This window comes from Coturnix japonica, chromosome 20 (genome assembly GCF_054131305.1).
Source record: "Coturnix japonica strain WE chromosome 20, WE-NBRP24, whole genome shotgun sequence".
NCBI lineage: Eukaryota > Metazoa > Chordata > Aves > Galliformes > Phasianidae > Coturnix > Coturnix japonica.
In genome coordinates, this window is record NC_140682.1 from 1950239 (window position 1) to 1971423 (window position 21185).

The window sequence follows — 21185 nt, forward strand, 5'->3', positions numbered from 1 at the left end:
ATGATATCAGTCCCACCCAAGGCAATGCAGGCTGTCCCTCCTGTTCCCTGTATTCTCCTACTGATTAGTTCAGAATTCCATAAAGCGTATTCAGTCAACAGACATGAAACCGCTTTAGGTTCTATCTTGGTGTCGTCAGTAGTGGTGAAGATTTATTTATCCCTCTTTAAAAATCTGAAAGCAACTGGAAATGTCTGATCTTCTGTATCATGTTGTTCTGTTTTGCCTTTTTAATTGCAGAGAAGCCTGCTGTCTTCATGAAGTCCTTGGATGATGTTTTTGTTGAGGAGCGGGGTGTGATTAAATTGGAATGCGAAGACTCTATAAAGAGAAGGTCAAACCAGTGTGGAAAAAGGACGGTGTTGTGCTCCCTTCTGGCAACAAGTATGAGCTGGTACAGTCTGGGAAGACCCTATGTCCCCTTATCCATGACCTCGAGATGTCAGATGCAGGTTTCTATACCTGTGATATTGGCAGTGATGTTGCCAAGTCAAAGGTCGGCATTCAGGGTAAGTACTGTGGAAAGTAAAGGAGTGCTGAAAGCACATTCAGTGTGGTCACTATGTCTTACACCTATTCCCCCATGAGCCTTAATAGTTTCTACAATAGAAGTGTATTATTGCAATTTAGCACAGTGATGTCTGGAAAATTCCCATTGCTTTTGATGTAAATGTATCTCATTTTGCCATGAAAATCACCAAACACATCAAGAATGTCCTGGAAATGTTTCCTTTCAAACCATCCCTAAAATGGAGAAATGGTTTGAACACCAGTAGGGGTAGGATGGTAACAAATGAGCTAATAGAAACAGTTAATTTCTTGTCATAGGCAAAATCCTTTTTCTCACGCAGCATCTTAGAGTTGTCCTCTCTGTTAGGTTTTTCCCTCTGTAGCTCATTGAATCTTCATTCTGCTCCATGGACTGAGCTGCTCTAATTGTAGTTCTTCCAGAGCAAAGCCAAGAGATTTACGTCTCTTTTTTGTTATAGCTTTCTGGTAATTCTGAGTGGAGAATGTCTTAGAGAATACATCAGTAAGGAACACAGCCATGTTCTGCAAATCCTGAGTTAAAACACCAGTACTGCTACTCATGTCAGTCACAAATGCCTTTTCTCCATATAAACCTCATACTAACCTATCTCTTACCTTCCAGAGCTGAATAGTGGCATTACCAAACGGCTGAAAAACACTGAAATCCAGGAGGGAGAAGATTGTACTTTTGAATGCATTCTGTCCCATGAAAGCATTGATGAGTTCAAGTGGACACTGACTGGAAGCAGAGTGGAAAGTGGTGGGCGATTTAAAGCTTCTAACGTGAGTCGGAAATATACTCTCATTATCAAAAGTGTGACTTCTACTGATGCTGGGGAAGTCGTTTTTTACTGCCCGTGGTCTAACCTCCAAAGCCTCTCTGTCTGTGAAAGGTAATGAGATGGGAGAGATTCTGGGGTCTGATTCCTTCAACTGTCTTCTGATAAGATTGTCGTGAGAGCTAACTCATAATATGGTTAAAGTGAATAGCAACCTTCTACTTGAACCTCGAAGCACTGAGAATTTCTCTTAAAAATAAGTAAAAGGAGGAACCATTTTACACAAATGTGAGAACTACCCAAAGCACTGGGGTAGTGTTGGAAATGGGCATCTCACTACAGCTTGTTCCATTAACAGTAAATCAGGAATGATCTGTTGAGGGAACTGTGGGAGCAAATATCCTCTAAGTATAAGCTGAAGGGATGGCCTTCACATCATCTAGCTGTACAACAAATTCCTATCTAGAACATGTGCATCTGAGAGCATCATCCGAGGCTCCCAGTGTGATGAGTGGAGAGAAGAAAGAGGCAGTTTTCAGACATGGTTCATCATCCTCAATTGGGTAGATTTAAGAGAGAATAAATGCTGCCTGGAATTCTATTGTCTGTACTTTGCAGATTACTGCTGGCTGTAGGATGGTGTCTGTTGCAAGTGCCTCTCTAACTTATCTCCAGCACGTAGATGCATGTATTTTGAGAGAGGCATCCTACCCTAACTGTATGTTACTCAAAAAGCAATGTTTTCTTCCAGGAAAACCTACTGAGGTTTCAAAACAGCTGGAGGATAAGACAGCAGCAGCAGGGCAGGACATCAGCCTGAGCTGTGAGCTGTCAAAACCGGATTTGAACATCAGGTGGTACAAGGATGGCAAAGCAATGAGAAAAAGCCAGAAGTACGACTTGCAGCAGGAGGGAACTGGGGCCATTCTGATCATCCGTGACTCTACTGCCAAGGACAGTGGGGAGTACACCTGTGAGACAGAGGACTCCATAACAAAAGCCAGGGTCACTGTGCAAGGTGAGTTGAAAAGCACACTGGGGATGGCATGTAGAGAAGTCGAGGTAAATATCTGCAGCCTGTGGGTGATGTTTTTCTCTTCTGTTTCCTTGAGCAGGATCAATTCTTAGTTTTCAGAAAATATGATGGATTAAAATCTTTTCCTTAAAATAATCTGGAAACTGAATGATTCTTGAAGGCTTTATGATCGTTAATGGCTTTACGATCTCTCGCCTCCAACTGAAGCAGTAGTTAGACCAATTACCAAGTGACACCAAGGTGGTAGCGTGGTAAAATGGCGATTTATTGAAGCACACACGACCTTATATGACCTATGTCCACTTCGTCTACGCCTACTGTGTTACACGTAGCAAGATTCTTCCAGAATATGGGGAAGGGCCTGTCACGTCACAGCCCGATAACATCCCCGTATTTCGCCTAATACAACATTTCCCCCTCCCCATGCTTAAAAGGCTTAACCCGTTACAATACGCAACAATATAAATCTATAAACTTATAGACCTATAACTGTGTGACCTTGTATATATATGTGAAATCTACAAACTCTATAGACTTATAAAATGTATAAACTTCTCTTTAAATCTTAACACCTAAATCTCACCTTAAAGCCTATCTTGCATCTTATGATACTCTATTTGCGTATTAACCATTCTTTCAGCCATGCGTTGCAGGCAGCCTAGCAAGCATTGAAACACACACGGCACACAAGCCATAAATGCGAGGAATATGAGAAGCCCTATCAGCACTACCTTAAGCAATTGCTTGAACCATGGTGCAATACCACCAAACCAGCTCTCCATCTTCAGCTGCTGTTTCTTCTCCTTCTTCCTCCTCACCTTCTTTGCCTTCTTCTGATTCTTCCTTAGCACCTTCCTCCTCTTCTTCAGCCTCTTCACCTCCTGCTTCTCGTGCAACGACTTACTATGATCACTCAAGTTAAAACAACACATCCCATCAAAGTCTTTACAACCATGACCCTGTGCGAGAAGCAAGAAATCAATTGCTGCTCTGTTTTGAAGCATAGCATGTCTAATACTGTCAGTGTCTTCAAGTAGCTCACTCAGCAGTGTAGAAGTCATGTTAGCTTGTTTCACGGACCTTGTTTCACAAGGATTACAGTGTCATTCCCTAAATCTCTGCGTGTGATGTTAACAGCTGTTAGTGCACAGAATTCTCTGCATGGATCTTGTATGGGATTATATGATCTTACGTATCCCTGAAACTCAGAGGAGTTCCCCCATATAGGAATCCCAATTAAACATGTTTGAAATGGCGAGGTGGTTGATTGCAGGCTAAGACAGAAATCCGTCCTGCCTGTTTGTTTCGCCCAAGTAACCCACAGATTCCCAGGTTGTTGGATCAAGTGAACACCCCCCACCGGCGACCAACATAAAGACAAAAGACATAGCAGCATCAAAATGGTGTCTCTCGTTGGCAGCAGGGGTTGTTTCTCTGGGTCCTTTGGGTTCTTGAGTCTCAAGAATTTCTTCGGTATCCAGATGAAAGATCTTCTTCTGCGCTCCACCAATTCAGGATTCCTTGGGCGGCCGATCAAGAGGTCCTGGAAGAGGATACTCAGCTCTTGTTATTTCCCTGACATTTTCTTTTTCGCCACCAACCTCTGGCTTAATTTTTCTCGATGGCACCCAACGTATATCTCCTGTGCCTTTGCATTTTACTGCTGCGTACCCCCTTCCCCAGACTAGTATGGACCATCCCGACTCCCAGGACCCATTATCCACCTTGATCTTTACTGGCGGGCCTTCTTCAATGATTCTTGGCCGCCAATGTTTCTGGGTGGGGGTCCTGGAATTTTCTCCTCGCTCAAAGTGATTTAGTGCATACAGTGCGCGGGCCAAGATTTCCCCTTGTTGTGATACTGGGATCTTTCCCGAATAGCCTTCCCCCTCCCCAAGGACACGAATCTTTTCCTTGAGGAGGCGGTTAGCCCTTTCGACGATAGCTTGGCCCTGCGAATTTCCCGGAATGCCTGTGGTGTGTGTGATATTCCAGCGAGCTAACCAATCTTTGGACGAACGCGAAATAAAGCAAGAACCATTGTCTGTTTTTATGTGGCGCGGCATTCCCAAAACTGCTATAGCCGTGGCCCAATGGTGTTGTGCTGCTGTAGAACTGACACGACCATGTTGTGTGGCTACAATGACAGTAGAGGACGTGTCAATAGTCACAGCCAGCCACTGTCGTGGGGCCATCCGTGGTTCCATTGTGAAGTCTGTTTGCCAGACGTCTAATGGAGCGAGACCACGAGGATTAACCCCCGCTCCTAAAGCTGGCGCAGAATTACAGTGAGGGCAGGTTTGCACTACCTCCCTAGCGACTGTAATCGGGATAGAACAGGCTCGAGCCAGTGCCTTGGCCCCTATGTGAAGTGCTGAATGAAGATCACGAGCTTCCTGCAAAGTGCACACCTGGTTCCCTGCTATCCGATCAGCCATGTCGTTTCCTGCTGTAAAGAAACCTGGCACCTCAGAGTGGCTACGAACATGAAGGATGGCAACGGGTGCAACCCTGATAGCTAAAGCATCCTCTAACAGGGCTGCAGCTGCTGTACTCGGTTGCCCTTCCTTTCCCATCCGTAGCAGCATTTTTGCCACGAACACAGAATCCGTGACAGCATTGCAAGGCTTCGTGGGCCAAAGATGTAGTGCCACTGCCATAGCCCTAGCCTCGAGCATCTGAACACTTGCTGTCTTGTCTGTTATCATCTTGTAACTCCAGCCACCCTCAACTGTTTGCCACACAGCCACCCCCTGGCCCGTTGATGACGAAGCATCAGTGAAGACTGTAGGACCGTTCACAGGGGTGTCCAGGACCCTGTGTCGCAATGATATCTGGAGGGGTTTTGCCAGTTCAAAAATTGGCAGTGAGTCTGAATAGCAAAACTTTCCGCTGAAGTCATAAACAGCCAATGACACCTCATCTGGCAGAGGTTGCACATTTCGAAAAGCTCCTGGTAAATAGATGACTTCCAAGTCCTTCCCGAAAGCTCTGATCGCAGTGAGGCGAGCCTTTCGCAGCAAATATGACAGCTGTTCTAGCCATGTGGTAAATGCTCTCACCGGCTGAGCAGAAAATAACCATGACAGTGGGCGTGGCCGAGAGTTCAAAGCATGCCCAATCACTGCAGCTGAACCATGCTGGCACCTAGTGACCGCAGCCTCCAACGGGCGATCAGGTTCCCACCTGGCAAGGGCATTGGTGGAGCAGGCTGACAGTATCTCCTGCCAGGCTGACTCCATCTCTGGATTCCAATGCCTCTCCTCTTGTGGGACTGATCCCTTCAGTTGATCATAGAAAGGTTTCATGAGGCGCGGAGGGATGCCAATGGCATTCCTCACCCATTGCAGTGCCCCCACCAACTTCTGCACATCCCATAAGTTTGTAATTTGAGGCTTAATCTCCAGCCCCTCCGGGATTACTGTGGAAGATCCAAATTTATAGCCCAGGAATTCAATCCCTGGTTCTCTCTGGATCTTTTCCTGAGAGATCACAAACCCTGCAGAGATGAGGGTGCGGACGATCTGCCCCTCCAACGTTTTCAACTGAGCATCATCAGGTGCAACAAGCAGCAAATCATCCATGTAATGGGCGATTTGGCATCCTGGCAGTGCCTTTCTCACTGGTTCTATGACTCTGCTGACCACAAGTTGACAGATCGTAGGTGAACAGACCATACCTTGCGGAAGAACCTTCCACTGGTACCTCTGAGCTGGCTCTCGATTATTTACAACCAGAACTGTGAATGCAAAGGCTTCCCTATCTTGTTTAGCCAATGGGATAGAGAAGAAACAATCCTTTAGATCAATGACCATCAGAGGCCATCCCTGTGGGACTGCTGACAACAAAGGTCCCCCTTGCTGGACAGGACCAAAGGGGATGATCTGTGAATTGACTGCTCGGAGATCGTGGAGCAGCCGAAACGATCCAGAGGCCTTCTGAATGACAAAGATGGGCGTGTTCCAATTGCTAAGCGATGACTCTATATGGCCTAGTGCAAGTTCTCTGGAAACAAGCTGTATGAGCGCTGCCAATTTTTTAGCAGGAATGGGCCACTGATCCACCCAAACAGGAGATGTATCCTGTTTCCAACGCAGCAGAATCGCATGCTGCAGCGCCAAGTGGTGGACAGTGGCCCTTAGGATAAATTTGTCAGCCGTAACCCAATGAGAAGAAGAAGATCTCTGCCTAGCAGAGATCCCCTGATCGGAGCTATATTGGGGGTGATGAAAACAGTTTTTTCTATTGAGCCATCTCGATTGATGATTGAAATTCCCACCTCCGCATCCGACACAGAGGTGGTCATTTCACCCCCCACCCCTATCAGGACCTTTGATGTTGCAACCTTTGGCCACTGGAATGGCCAATCGCGCTCTGCAATAACAGTAACATCTGCACCAGAGTCCAACAAAGCTGTAAGGTACACCGTCCTAGGACCTAGTGTAGGCACTCCAGGGTCCAACGTCATCATGACCCTCACCAATGGCCTATCACCTAGATCCATGGTCAGCGCCACCGTGTGGTCAACACGCTTGGCCCATTTTAATGAAGCGGGAAGGGGCCCTGGGCCGCTGGCACCCTCCCGTTCCAGTTTCCCTGCGGCGAAACCTCAAATTTTCGACAGTGACGCGCAACATGTCCAACCCCATTGCACAACTGACAACGTTTTCCTTGCGGCTTGCTCTGCCCAGCTTTCTTGGGGCATTGTGCTTTAAAATGACCATGCTGCCCACACTTGAAACACGGACCTTTTCCCTTCTCATCCCCGGTGCGAGCTGCCACCATCACTGCAGATTTAATCGCAGAGCTGACTTCGGCAGCCATTCCCTGCACGGCAGTTGCCAAGCCATCATTATTGGAGGGAGTATTTTTCTGATGATCTAGCACATATTTGATAATCTCCCCTGGGGTGTTCAAAGTTCCAGGAGCTGCCCTAATTATCTGCTGAACGTCCGGGAGCGACTTTTGCTTGAGACAGTCTATCACAACCAAAGGCTGGACTCCCCTCGGGAGGTCAGACCCTTCAATGGCACGAATCAAGCGATTTGCAAAATCAGAAAATGACTCAGAAGGCTCCTGTTTGATGTCGGACCACGGGAGCACAGGCTCCGCAACTTTAGCCACTGTCCGCAGCGCCTGAAGGGCTGCCTTTGTAAGCGCAGCTAACTCCCCCGCTCTCAGCCCTCTTGCTTGACCCTCCGGGGACCCCACCATACCATCTGCTAGTCCCTGAAGGCGCAAGAGAGTAGTTCTTTCAACCCTAGCTCCACGGCCCTGACCTGTATGCGCATTAGCCGGATGATTGTTATCACGAGCTGCCTCAGCGACAACAGCCTGAAGCAATCTATTCCATTCATCATACCACAGCGTGTACTGCACGGGCTCAAGAATCACTCTCATGAGACTGACCACATCGTACGGCAGGAGACTCGAGGCCATGAGAGCCTCAATTGCTGACATAGTTACCGGAGAACGCAAGCCCTTGTTCTTAACTAACTCTGCAAGGCGAGTAATCGCCTTGGAATCCAGAGGGGTCCAAGCCGGACCATCCTGTTTCACTATTATCGGGAGGGCAAAAGCTGTTGTTTCCGGGTCGGCTGTCTGGAGGTCCTCCCTTGTCTGGGCCCAATCAGTGAAAGTGGGTGGGCTCCACGGTACGGGTGCCGTGGGGCCACATCCCCCTTGGGCGGCACCTTGGGCGGCCCACGCAGGACCACATCCCCCCTGGGTGGCACCTTGGGCGGCACCTTGGGCGGCTTGACCAGCCCCTTGGGCGGCTTGGCCAGCCCCTTGGGCGGGCCACATGAAATCATCACACCCACATTCACCTTCACTATCACATGGGTTGGCACGATCCCCCCCTTTCTGGGCATACGCACAGCAACAGGCGGGACCTGACAGCAAAGAAGTATCACCCATCCTTACACTTTTCCCCGGTGACACCACACCTCCCCCTTTCAGCTCTGGTGGGACCACACCTCCTCCTTTCAGCTCTGGTGGCACCACCATGCCTCCCCCCTTTCTCTCTCCCTTGTCCTTGTTCTTATCAGGTACAGTAGCAACATCGCATTCCTCGAGGGGCTTCCCTCCCCCTTCATCCCTGTAGGCGTCCAATGAAGGATACGAGGAGTTAGGATAGGGGGGCGGAGGCGGGGTGTCCTCCTGTTCAGGGCTGCCTTCTGGAATGTCCGTCTCAGGCGAAGGAACAGGTGTGTTCGGGGGAGCCGGCGCCATCTTGCCTTGCACTGAATCTGTAAGAGAGTCAAGACTCCCCCCCCGGCCTCCCCCCGTCTCCAAACCCAGAATTTCTCTAGCACGTTGGTTTGCTAGCTTCTCCTCCCGTGCTGCTTTCAGCGCCTCCAAGATAAGTCCCCATACTTTGAATTCTGATACTTTTCGAGTGGCCAGCGACCTTTGAGATAGTGCGGCCGTAATTCCATCCCATCTGCCAGGATTGTATAAATCAGACGGGTTTGTTAAAAGCCCTTCCTTTTCCAGCAGCGAAAGAACTGCTGTTACCTCCTTTTTGGAAGGAGCCTGTTTCCCACAGTGAAGTTTGCAAGCGTGAAGAATTACCTTGATAACAGCTTCCATGTCGCCCCGGCCGAACGTAGTTTTCCTGGCCGCTCCCTGGCGCTTCCCCGAAGGTTCCTGGGGGTCCCCGAGATTCCGAGATTCCGGGATTCCGAGCTCGCTCTCCCACCTGTCGAAGAGTGATGGCCACTCCTCTTCGACCCTGGGCTTCCACTACTCCGTGACGAGAGGATTCGCTACCGCAGTGGGATCCTGCTGCCGTTTAGCAGACAACTACCTTGCTCCAAAAGTCCCTAATCACGCCTAATCGTGACGAATCACGTCGGCGGTCACCATTTGAAGGCTTTATGATCGTTAATGGCTTTGCGATCTCTCGCCTCCAACTGAAGCAGTAGTTAGACCAATTACCAAGTGACACCAAGGTGGTAGCGTGGTAAAATGGCGATTTATTGAAGCACACACGACCTTATATGACCTACGTCCACTTCGTCTACGCCTACTGTGTTACACGTAGCAAGATTCTTCCAGAATATGGGGAAGGGCCTGTCACGTCACAGCCCGATAACATCCCCGTATTTCGCCTAATACAACAGATTCTCCAGTGTGATGTGGATCTGGGCAGCCTGGTCTGGTGGTTGGTGACCCCTTGGAGGGGGTTTGAAACTAGATGCTCTTTGAGGTCCTTTTCTACTCAGGCCACTCTATGATTCTGTGATCATCCTATGGTTCTATGATCTTGGGTGTTAGTGAGCCAAGAAAAGATGGCAATCTGAATTAGTCTCTATTGAATATGTGTAATCAAAACTATATGCAGTTGATCAGATGAGATCCTACCAGCGCATGTATAATGGTATTGAACTTTCCAGATATCTACTGGAATTATCAAACCTATGTAAATGGGTGGACTCTGTGGTCTTCTTAGACTCTTTGCATCTCTATGTGATATTCTGAAATGAGGGCAAAGGAGATTCAGGACACCTCTGTATGCTTGGGACTTGTTGTGGTAACAAATCCCTTTGTCCTACACCCTCATCCTTTTTTTTTTCCTTCCAGAAAAACCTAATTACTTTATCAAGGAACTTTCAGATGTGAAAATTGAAGAAAGTGGAAGTGCACTTTTTACATGTCAGAGCGAGAAAGCCGCATCCTTCGTCATATGGAGGAAAGGCATTGCTGAGCTCAGGCCTGCCAGGAAATACAAGAGGGCACAGAAAGGACGAGACCTGCAGCTGAGCATAAAAAATCTGGAGAAAAGTGACAGTGACGTGTACACCTGTGACATTGGTGATGCCCAGTCCAGAGCCAAGCTGGTTGTACAACGTATGTGTGAGAGCCATATGACTGCGCATCCTGTTTCTCCACTACCAAGACATTATCCTGGTAGAATTTGTACATTTATGGCAGGTCTTTGGGGCTGCAGCTGTCTGGCCTGAATAGCGGTTCACAAGCCATGCACAGAGCAAGCTGCACGGAAAGGGAAAGAACTACCGACTAGAGCAGTGCCATTGAGAACTTTATGTATCATTTAAAAACCAAAAATGCTGATGTACGGTGAGGCTGGTGACCCAGAAATCAGTGTGAACTTTCTATCTCTGACCTTTCTGAGTTAAAAATAGTCCTCCAGAGTTCTAGGCAAAAATTTCCTTATGCTGCATTCTGGGTAGTTGTCTCGGTTTAAACAAAAATCTACCTGTGTCCGTGACAGGGGGGCCACAGGCAAGCGAGGTGCTAGAAGGAGCGCAACCTCTGTCCCAACTACTTCAGAAGCAGCCCAAACCCCCTCATACATGGCTAAGATCTCCTTCTCAGTTGGAGTGTAGCACTCCTCAGACCCTCTGTATGCTCGACTCCAAAGTCCCGGGGGTTGGCCTTGGGTGTTGATGAGGCTGCCCCATCTATAAGTTTGGACTCGAGAAATTCTCGTAAAGAAAATCTTGCTTTTGGCTCCTCTTCAGGCTCTGACCCCGACCCTTGTGTTATTTCCTCCAGGTAACCCTCCTTCTTTTTCCTCTCTCCTAACTTCCTCTGCTCCTCTAAATTCTTCTGCTCCTCTAACATCTTCTTATTCCCCTCAAACATCCTCTGCTCCTCCGACTTCATCTGCTCCTGAAACTTCTTCTGCTCCTCTAACATCTTCTTATACTGCTCTAACATCCTCTGCTCCTCTAACTTCTTCTGGTCCTCTGACTCCCCCTGCTCTCCTGAGTCCCCCTGCTCTCCTGAGTCCCCTTGCTCTCCTGAGTCCTGCTCTCCTAACTCCCTCCGCTCTTCTAACTCCTTCTGCATTTTCTCTAACTGAGTTGAAACTTGTTTTGTCTTTCGCCCTCTTACAGGGGCAACCAACATTGTATCTGGTGTCCCCGATGGTTGGTCCAATCGGACTACATGTGCTCCCGGTGGCTGGTCAGATTGAACTACATGTGCCCCCGGTGGCTAGTCAAATTGGACTACATGCGCCCCCAGTGGCTGGCCAAATTGGACTACATGTGCCCCCAATGGCTGGTCAAATTGGACTACATGTGACCCTGGTAGTTGGTTAAATACATTCAGCTCACCCCGGAGGGCACATAGCTGGTCTTGGAGAGCGTTCCGCTCGAACTGGACAGCACCCAACTCAGTCTGGAGGCTGTCGTAGTTGGACTGAAGAGTGTTGTACCCAAACCGGAGGACGTTATGCTCGGACTGGAGAGTGTCGAGTTTGGATTGGATACTCTCATTCTCGGCCCTGAGACTCTCTCTCTCAACCTCAAAATCTTCCCTCTCAGGAATGGTATTGAATAAGGCCCGATAAGCATTAGCTAGGCCCCAAGTCATTTGTGCCTCCTTAGATCTGCCTGAGCCACAACATTCCTGTCTCAAATATGCAGTCAAACTCTCAGGATTCTTTAAGTGTTCAGGAGTAAAGCTCCATGACACTAAAGCTGTCTGTCCTCTAAAAGTCTCTCCAAAGTTTCTCCACACTCCCTGCCACTCAGTATTCTCTGACTCTAAGGAAGACTTCCTCCTGAGGTTATAAATCCAGATACCGAGTGAGATCACTACAATAACCAACAGCAAATTCAGGGAGATTAATACGATTGACAGTGTGGTCCACTGGGACAACTGGTCATTCGAAGACCGCTTAAAAGATGCAAAGAAAAAAGGAAAAGCATGCTCAAAAACCACCATATCCGTACTATTGGTTGCATTAGTTGCATTAGTTGCTCCCTCTGGAGCTGCATGCAAATACCAAATAAGCGTTGCTAACCATGCTTTCAATCTATTATACATTCCTATAACTTCATAGGAAAAATAGGCTAGCTTAAACATGGTCCAATATTTTTGGAGCATCATGAAAGAGGAACTAATGAAATGTCATGTTGTATGTGAATTTGTGAGGTGGGTTTTGAAGCTGAAATTAAAAACTTCTTGTATGGCTGTCTTCATAGTGGCTATCCAGACTATGTGTAGAAATAACAGCTATTATGTAGTCAGCTATTCACCAGTTTTAACTGATTATAAATTACGTTTCAGGGTGGAGAACATAGCATAGTGCCTGACACCTGTGTTGATCCTGAGGGCATTCTTGATTCTGTGCATTATGATGTCATGGATATTAAAGAGCAAGCTGAGGCAGCACATAGTTCCATTGTATCCCTGGGGGACCCGAAGGAAGATATTGGCTGGTTTGAAAAGCAGCTGGAGAAAACTAACTTTGAACTGATGGAGACCAAAGAAGAGCTAACAGAGAAAAACACCAAACTGCTTAAAACTGAAGAAGAGCTGATGCAGAAGAACAAAGGTGAGTTATGCGATGTGAAAGGTAGAAGACAGAAATAGTTCATTAATCTAAAAGAGAAATAACCAGTTTGAGTAGGAATTAGAGGAGATGTTCTACCTTTGGAACCATAGCCTGTAGATAAGTGATAGTTTGTTCCTTGTGTATATTCAGGTTCAGCAATTCCACGGTTTTTGGTTATTTCTTTTCTTTTTTTCCCCCTCTCCTTTAAACTGCAACTAGCAGCTTTACGCTTTCATAAGTATGGGGCTAAATGTCTATATCTTGATTTTTACTTTTATATTGTAATCTCTACTCTTCTTTATGTCTTGTTGATGCAATGTTTTCGTTCCAAGAAATATAGAAAACTTTTGAATCGCTCCCAATAAGTGAAGACCACATGCAAATTAATTAATCTGTTCAAAAGCTACCTAAACATTAGAATATCTGGAAAAATTGATTACTTAATAAACTATCTATTGGCTACTTATGTAATACAACCTTTTCTGTGTGTTACAGACTTTGAAATGCAGATGATTAAATTGGATGAGTCTGTTGAGCAACTTAAAGAAGCAACTGAGGTAACTTTATCAAGATGTTGTGTAAAATTGTTTTAATTAATTAATTAATTAATACCAACTTGTGGTAGCTTAAAATGCTATTCCAGTAGGCTCAATTAATAGATTTCTTACCGAGCTTAGCTTAACTGAATTTGCCTTTAATGCATTGTGTAATTCAGCTACTTAACACTCCATTAGAAACTGATGACTGATTTTTTTTTATTTTTTATTTCCAATCTCAATCAAGGTGCAGAAAGATGACATTATTACAGAGCTACAAGACTTAAAATCTCATTTAGAAGAAAAAGTAAAAGATTATGTGAGTTTTACACATCTCCGTATCCTTATACAAAAAAAGAAAAACACTAATTCTATGCTTGTAATCAACACATTTTTGGAAAACTGATTTTCTGTATGTAGCTGGTACTCGCTTGAAATTGTAAACAATTCAAATTTATCTGAAGGTAGTTGTTGTTAACACAAACAACAAAAATATCAGCGTGTTCCACTAACTCCTGCCTCACACTCCTACATCAGAGGAAAAGCAACAGTAAAAGTATGTTGAGTAGAGTTGGGAGTACGAGTATGAATGGTCAGGATATCTCCACGTTCTATGCAGTCCATAAAACTTTATCCTGACTAATGTACTGTGAGCTACTGAATATGTGAAGACTAGCTTGATTAAGTATGTGTGCATACCACTTCTGGTGGTTTTTGTTCATTTTTTGATGTTTGGTAGCCTGAAGTAGCTCTGAAAACATTTATAGTTAATTCTGTCACTCAGATCTCTAACCTTGTAAGCTTAGCAACTTGACCCTTCTTAGTCTTTGACTGTCTGCATCACTGCAACTTAGTATTTCCATGGTGTTAAAGCTGACTGTGATGAGTAGTCATGTCCTCACCTATTACTTCTTCCAAGAACAAGGCTCCAACTCTATCTGTGAGATTGTGTGGCCTGAACACTTCTGAGGCTTTTCTTTTCATAAGTTACTAAAGATGAATAATCAGTCCTTGGCAGTGCCAGCATGGCTTAACAATCGTCATCTTGTAAGTAAGGTAGCTTCACTTGTGGTCAAGGACACAATCTAAAATATGCGTGACAGAGCTGACTAAGCTTTAAGGTTGGATTATATCTGTCACGATGAAAGTGATTTTAGCAGCTTAGCAGAAGTGTAATGTGATGAACTTGTATGAGAGCTGACCATTTGCTCTTTGACCATGTTTGTAATTTTGTTGACTTCTTGGAAACAGGAAATTCTTTGATAAACTGGTAAACTCTTGATTGTGTGCAAGTCTTTTACTTTGTAACCTGCTAGGCTCTTGCTTTCCCTTGTATACTCTACCGAGTATTGCACTTGTCATTATCTGAAGGCGTACTTGTTCTGTCTGCTATTGAGATTTGTAACTGATGTCTATAGAGTCACCGGGTAAATATTTTAGCTGTATGGTTTTGTGTAAATATTTGCCTACAGAAGATTACTGAGACTTAAGTGCTCCTTTTGTTAAGCTTCAATGTAACTGATCTTATATCAATACAGGAAAAGACTACCTACCATTTAACTACCATTAAAGCAGAACCGGCAGAAGAGAACACTAATAAAGGAACTGAAAGCAGCCAATTTTCAGTGCTTTCAGTTAAAGCACTGAAACAAGAGAAAACTGAGTTGGAAGTGGGAAGAAAGCGCAGTACTGATGAAGATAAGCCTACTGTGGAAGAGCCGCCTTCAAAGAAAGGTACAGTTTCTTCCATCCTTGAACAGGGTGTCTTCCAAAACAATAAATTGCTTCCTATTCCGGATAGGAAGCAAAAGGCTGTGAAGCGCGTACCTTATGGTATAAGGAGAAAAGCCACTGTGTTAAACTGTAAATAGAAGTAACTGTTATGTAAATATCCCTTTTTCAGAAGGTCCTATGCTGTTCATTTTTGAATGCTTAAGAATAAAATTTTTTTGCACTATTTTTTTCCTTTTTGCTGCTTTTTCCTCATCTGTTGATGCACTTGCAAATTTGGTAATAGTTTTAAAGCGGTTTCTTTAGGATTGTTTCAACTGCTGTTGCTGATCTTCTGAGTAGCATCAGCTGCTCAAGTGCTTTTTTTTGTTTGTTTGTTTTGTTTTTCCTGAAGCAACTATCAAAATTGTTGACGACCTGCTAATTGCTCGCTCATGGGCAATATTTGAGCAAAATGGTTTGGATAAGCTCTGATGCATTTAACTTCACTTCTGGGCACAGCTGAGCATCAGTGTTCCTAGAATTACGGAAGGCATATACAATGTAGAAGGGAAAATCTAAAACTTAGCTGTACTCCCTTCCTTTCTTGTATTCCTCTTGCAAAATATGTGCAAGGGAGAAAGTCAAGGCCTTCTTTGGATGAGATGCTGTTCTTGGATGATTTGTCCCTGCTGCCTTTATTTGGCATAAATATTGAATCCTAATGTGACCACTGAATGGCATCACGTATATGCATCTTACCAGAGACTGAGGGAGGGATGTGGACTCCTCCGTACTCCAAATAGTAGTGGTTTTGTTATAATCATATGACCAAAGCTCTAATTTAAAAATTGCAGACAAAAAGGTTGAAGAGTTAAGTAGCAAAGAACCAAATCTGATTCAAGAAGTTATGCAGCTGAAAAACAGCTTGGAGCAGATGAAACATTCTCTTCGGGAAAAGGAAAAGAGTGAAATGGAGAAAGTGCAACGTATAGAATCGTAAGTAACCACTGAGTTAACTTAGAGCCCCTGAGAATGAACTAGAGTTAAAAATAGTTAATGGGAACATCCCTTCGACTTAATGCATTTGCATGCTTATCAATGGCCAAACTACTACTTTAGGATGCTTTGGTATGCTACTTGAGTTCCAAGGGAAAACAGGAGTGTGCAAGGAAATAAAGAATAATATGGGGATTTCTGGTGGTTTTGTTGTACATCCCTCAGAATAGCATCTGAATAATTTATTGCTTCAGCATCTGATTATGAGAAGCAAGCTGAAATTCAAAAGTAATTGTTTAAATCTTGTCACTGGTCTAGATAGATTTAAGAGTCTATTTACAAATAGAAACCAACAGGCAGGGCATGGATTAAGCTGTAATTGCTGTTTCCATGAGATGTGTAACAATAATGTTCTTTGTCTCTTTATTTTTAACATAAGGCTAGAAAATATTCTTTCTGAGAGTTCTGCCCTTGTACTGAATTTGAAAAAAGATTTGCAGAGGAAAGAAGAAGAGTATGCAGATCTAAAAGACAAACATTCTGATGCCGAGAAACAAATTCAGCAACTACAAAGCGAGGTTTGTAGTCAACTGAGATATTTTTTTCTGTAAGATTATGCTTGGCTTTCTGCTTTTAAAACTTCTCAAACTTTAACTATGAAGCTGGAAATTTCACACTAGTGTGGCTAGCAGCATATCTTAGGTAAAGTTGCCACTGAAGCTCTAGAGGGGAGCAGAAGTTAAAACATGGTTTCACATAGATAATGAAGAGAGGAAAGTAAAGTTGGTTGGTAGTCTGGAATAAGGTTTGTGAAGAGAATAGCTAATCTGCCTCTGGAGGGGACTTGTTATTATCTCTACGTTACTGGTGACTTGCCATTGGTATCCGTGGTAACTCCAAAGCCTAAAACCTAAGTCTTGTGAAAAAACGCTGATAACTGGGAAGAAGAATGCTATTTACTTGAAGAGAAATAGACTAATTTCCAGAGGCTCTTTAGTATAAGCATGTATATTTTTTTTCTTCAATTTCAGCTTCAGTGATGTTAATAGTTAAAATTTAATTATTAAACAAGAAGATATCTTAAAACCCATTTTGCAGGATCTTAGTCTGAAAGTTTATTGGGTGTGCTTGGGGTGGAAAATTGAAGCTTAAAAATGAATTCATGTCTTCCTTGGTAACCTTGCACTTGCTGTCGTTTTCCTACTCAGCACTTGTTTGTGAATTCCTCTTTATTTAACAAAGAAGTATTTGGCCAGGTTGGATTACAGAAGTCTTTTAATGAACCGTGAGCTGTGCTTACATTACAGGTGTCCACGATGCGTTCTGTGGAGGAATCCCTCAGGAACAGGATGGATGAACTTGAAAGGATTAATAACCAGTTTAAGGATGAGCTGGATTATAAAGACTATAATATCCAACAACTTAAACAGGTATTTTTCTTGCTCTTAATTTTTATTAAATGAATGATGCAGGTTTTCCAAACAACAGGAAAAGGTAAAAAAAAAAAAAAAAAATTGGAGTAAAATGAAAGTGGCCAACTGAAATTAGTGGTAGACCATGAAAGATATTCAAATAATTAGTCACTACATAGCACTGGCAGATTGCTTTAAATACAATAATCTGCATAGTAAATACATATGTAATACATGCATATAACCTGATCTTGTTGAGTGACATCACGATATGTTAATTGAAATGTCTTACCATAAACTCTTTTTATCAGCTTGAGTCCTTATTTATGCTATATGAAAAACTTATTAATTCTAGGCTGTCTTAAAGATTCTGCTTGTTTCTACTGTGTATGCTTTTCTTTCAACATGAAATACAGGAGCTGGAGGAAAAGGACCATAATATTCAAAAGTGGCGTGAGGAGAGAGATCAGTTAGTAGAAGCTTTGGAAGAACAGCTCAAAACTTTGGCTTCTAATGCCATACAAAAAGAGACAGAAATAGCAGAACTGAGACAATCTGCCTTAAAGGATTCAAGCAAGGTCAGCTCTCCTTTCCTCCTACCTGATTAGCTACCCATAAATTCTGTAAAACTCCTGTACCTGCTCTTTGTATTCTGGGTGTGGTTCTGTTCTTGAACACTGTCGTATTGACATCATGTGCAACTAACCAAAAAAAGCACCAGCTTTTATTTTTGTTCTTCAGAAACAGAATTTCTGTTAATTACTAAAATTTCAATTTTTTCAGTTGTTCAGATAAGCAGATGTCGGTTTGATGCTTATGATCCTACAGTCATACTGGACATCTGTAGCTTTTTCTGATACTTCACAGCATTTCCGGATCCCAAGCTAGGCTCAATACTCAGACAGTAGTTCTGTCTCAGGTTTCTTACTTTCTTTGCTTTCTCTGAGGTAGTATCTACAATGGCATGAAAAGACAGAAGGGGACGTGGAGAGAGATTAAGGGAAGCATCAAAAAGCAAATGGGGGATGATCTCTGGAAGTTGCATTTCTTATTTCAACATCCAGCTTTTAATCAGGATAGCCAATCTAAGCCGTAGCATAGAATTTCAGAAGCTAAACAGAAGACTAAATGAGTTGTGCTCTTTTGAGAATGTTTGGATTCACTTTCTCTGAGAAGAAAGATGTTCTCATAGCAAAACTTCCCCTACAACTGCCGACTTTCTCACAGTACCGAGGATTTGGGAACAAATAAAAGCTCGGGTTATTATATCTTAAGGGAGATGAAGGCTGAAGCACATAAGTAAAATAGAAGAATCAAAATATATTGTATTACAACTTCCCAGGCAATTCTGTGACTACTGCACTTGTAACAGTGACCGTACAAATCCGTGAAATGTTACTGTTCTTGAATAGTTAAGTGTTCTAGCCTGCAATTCTAAAACTGATGCTACTAAGTAATTGCAATACTGCTTGTGTGTGTTAATTCCTTTTGCCAATCCCACAACTCAGCAGTTTTTACTGTTTATTAGGATAATGCAACTGTGATAGAAGAGTTAAGAAAAGAACTGGCTGACAAAGATGACTTTATAAAGGAATTAAAACAACGCATTAACCACAGTAGCCTTCAGTGTTTGCCAGAAATACCTTTACTTGAAGAAAGACAGAGTAGAAGGAATGACTCTGTAAATGAAAAGGTATGATTATATTTATAGAAAGTCAGTACTTAACATCTTGTTAACCCCTTTTTGTTCTTCTGTTTTCCTAGGAGATACTGGAGCTAGAATCATTTTTCTTAGCATATAGTCCTTTAACTACATATTCAGTGATGAGTACTTGTTGGTTCTTTTTGTCTTCCACTCAAACATGAGCTCTCATCTTCTCAAAAATATTTTATTTACTAGAACACCATCTCTCTGTGTACATTATGGAACTTTTCCATGCAGTTTTCCATGTATTCGTATGTGGATGCTGAAGATTAGGCAGAGGTTTAGCCTTTGGTGTTCTAACATAGCAGCTGTGAGCGTGCAGAGTATGGGGGGAATGGATGACAAAACGACCAGCGTTACAGATTTTGTCCCTAAATAATGTCTCGCTTTCTCTCTTTTGGAGGCAGAATACTGCCTGAGACTGTTAGTGAGACCCAGTAGGGTGTATCTGAAGATCACACAATGAATAGATGTTACTACCTTCCCACACTTGTGCTGTGTTTCAGCTTACGTGTTCATGTGGCGTCTGTGCTTGAGGTTTTACACTGTAACTTTAGAAAACTCGAGATATTTTGGAGGTCTAATGCATAGCCTAATCTTTACTCCTTTTAAATATTTACAGCCTAGGAAACAACAAAGCAAAACTAAAACTGGAGAAAGTATTCCATTAAGATGCAAAGCTGAAGACAATTATTTGTCACGTCCATGTACTAGGAGCCTCACTTCATTAAATGAATCTGAGGTTAGTATGAAACTTCAGATCTGAAAATGTTGTGATTGTATTGCTTTTGATAAGGAATGAGTAGGAAAAGATCTCATGTTCTCTAAACAATTCCCAAGTTTTAATTTATTTATCCCTTTCAAGGTGATCAGATCACCTGTTTTTATAGCCTTTGATAGGAATAAAAGCTGTTGAAACAATTGTGTGATGCATTTTTGTCAGGTGCTGTTGAAAACTCTCCTCATGTTAATGCTTATGAAGTGGCTCATGATTAGATAAGTTACTTGGAAAAAATTCATGGAGCCACTGAAACGGGCACAGCAAATTGAACTTATTTTCTTCCTCTGCAGGATTTCTGGATATTGTTTTGTTAGCAGATGATGTTAATCATTCCTATATAAGTTTTTAATTGCTAACTTTCATAAAATAGCAGTTACATATATTTTAAAAACAAAGTATTTATTAACCAACTTAATTCTTGGAAATACAGTGGGTGGTGATACTCCATTCAGATTCTTAGCAGAGCCTGATAAAGTGGCTCTGACTACTTTTTGTCTTTCTACAATCTTTGGTAACTTTTTGAGAGGAAGAAGACTCCCCTCAGGGGGTTGGAACAGTGTAAGTAGTAAAAGCTGCTAGTCTGTGTTTGGGACACTGGAGTTTGCTAGTTACTAGCAGCAGTAGAAGCAGCCATCTACCATTTTCTGATGTCCCCAGCAGCCTGTCTTCCATGTGTTCAACCAGCATCTGAACTCATTTTTGATATGCTAGCTGAATTCCTGCCATAGAGAAGGAGGAGTCCAGGTGATCTCAGTTCTGACTTTGTTGTTCCTGTTGAGAAAAACAGGATTGGGTGGATTGTGGACAGTAAGTGCTGCTGGGGAAATGCATACTGACATTTCCCTGTCACTTAGCTGTGCATTTGCTGCCATTTGACCATGAGCAGGTACATGATAGCCTTCAGCTTAAGTACGGTGTCATTGCTTGAATGTCTGTATTCTCTCCAGGGAAAAGATAGCAATGGAGTTCTTTAATGACTTGTACTGGGCTTGCACCTTGCCAGCTGGACCTTACTTATGTAAATAACATCTCTAGTGTAGAAGAGAAAGGGCAAATTCCCTAAGATTAAGCTGGAAGTTAATTGAACACTTGAATCAAATGCTCCTTTTCCTGCCCAGTTCTGACACAGCAGAGTTGAGATGAAGAAAATCGTGTCAGTTCTACCACCATTCTCTATTAAAAAAAAGTGTAGTTGTCTGTGCCCTTGAAAAAAAATGACTTGTAAAGTATCAGGCTCAGTTTAACATGGAGAACTTTTTTTGTGATCATAGATTGGAAATAATTTTAAATGTAACAAGAAAGAAGGGTAAAACTCTGCTGTAACTGAAATAGACTCCTTCTGTTACAAGTGTTCTTACAGCAGGAAAATCGAATGCTTACA

At 43.3% G+C, this 21185-nt stretch overlaps 2 protein-coding genes across 2 annotated transcripts; one reads left to right on the forward strand and one right to left on the reverse strand.

Annotated features, from left to right (window-relative positions):
• Window positions 1–261: 261 nt before the first annotated feature.
• On the forward strand, window positions 262–3008 carry LOC146757480 (immunoglobulin superfamily member 22-like). Its single transcript, XM_085520666.1, has 3 exons — window positions 262–509; window positions 1154–1424; window positions 2987–3008. Exons 1-3 carry the CDS (start codon window positions 311–313, stop codon window positions 3006–3008), a joined length of 492 nt encoding a protein of 163 aa, XP_085376792.1. The 5' UTR covers window positions 262–310.
• A 3644-nt stretch (window positions 3009–6652) lies between these two features.
• LOC146757481 (uncharacterized) lies at window positions 6653–8252 on the reverse strand. The gene is made up of 2 exons (XM_085520618.1): window positions 8082–8252; window positions 6653–8027 (listed from the first exon to the last, which is right to left on the reverse strand). The coding sequence occupies exons 1-2, from the start codon at window positions 8149–8151 to the stop codon at window positions 6889–6891; spliced, it is 1209 nt and encodes a 402-aa protein (XP_085376744.1). The 5' UTR covers window positions 8152–8252; the 3' UTR covers window positions 6653–6888.
• Between the last annotated feature and the right edge of the window lie 12933 nt (window positions 8253–21185).

What these genes read in the sequence shown, in the direction of transcription:
- LOC146757480 (XM_085520666.1), top strand. Translation starts at nt 311, where the DNA reads ATGCGAAGACTCTATAAAGAGAAGGTCAAACCAGTGTGGAAAAAGGAC. An exon ending in GTCAAAGGTCGGCATTCAGG is followed by an intron (nt 510 to 1,153) that starts GTAAGTACTGTG and finishes CTTACCTTCCAG; the next exon opens with AGCTGAATAGTGGCATTACC. An exon ending in AGCCTCTCTGTCTGTGAAAG is followed by an intron (nt 1,425 to 2,986) that starts GTAATGAGATGG and finishes CCATTCTTTCAG; the next exon opens with CCATGCGTTGCAGGCAGCCT.
- LOC146757481 (XM_085520618.1), bottom strand. Translation starts at nt 8,151, where the DNA reads ATGTGGCCCGCCCAAGGGGCTGGCCAAGCCGCCCAAGGGGCTGGTCAA. An exon ending in CGCCCAAGGTGCCGCCCAAG is followed by an intron (nt 8,028 to 8,081) that starts GTGCCACCCAGG and finishes GTGCCGCCCAAG; the next exon opens with GGGGATGTGGCCCCACGGCA.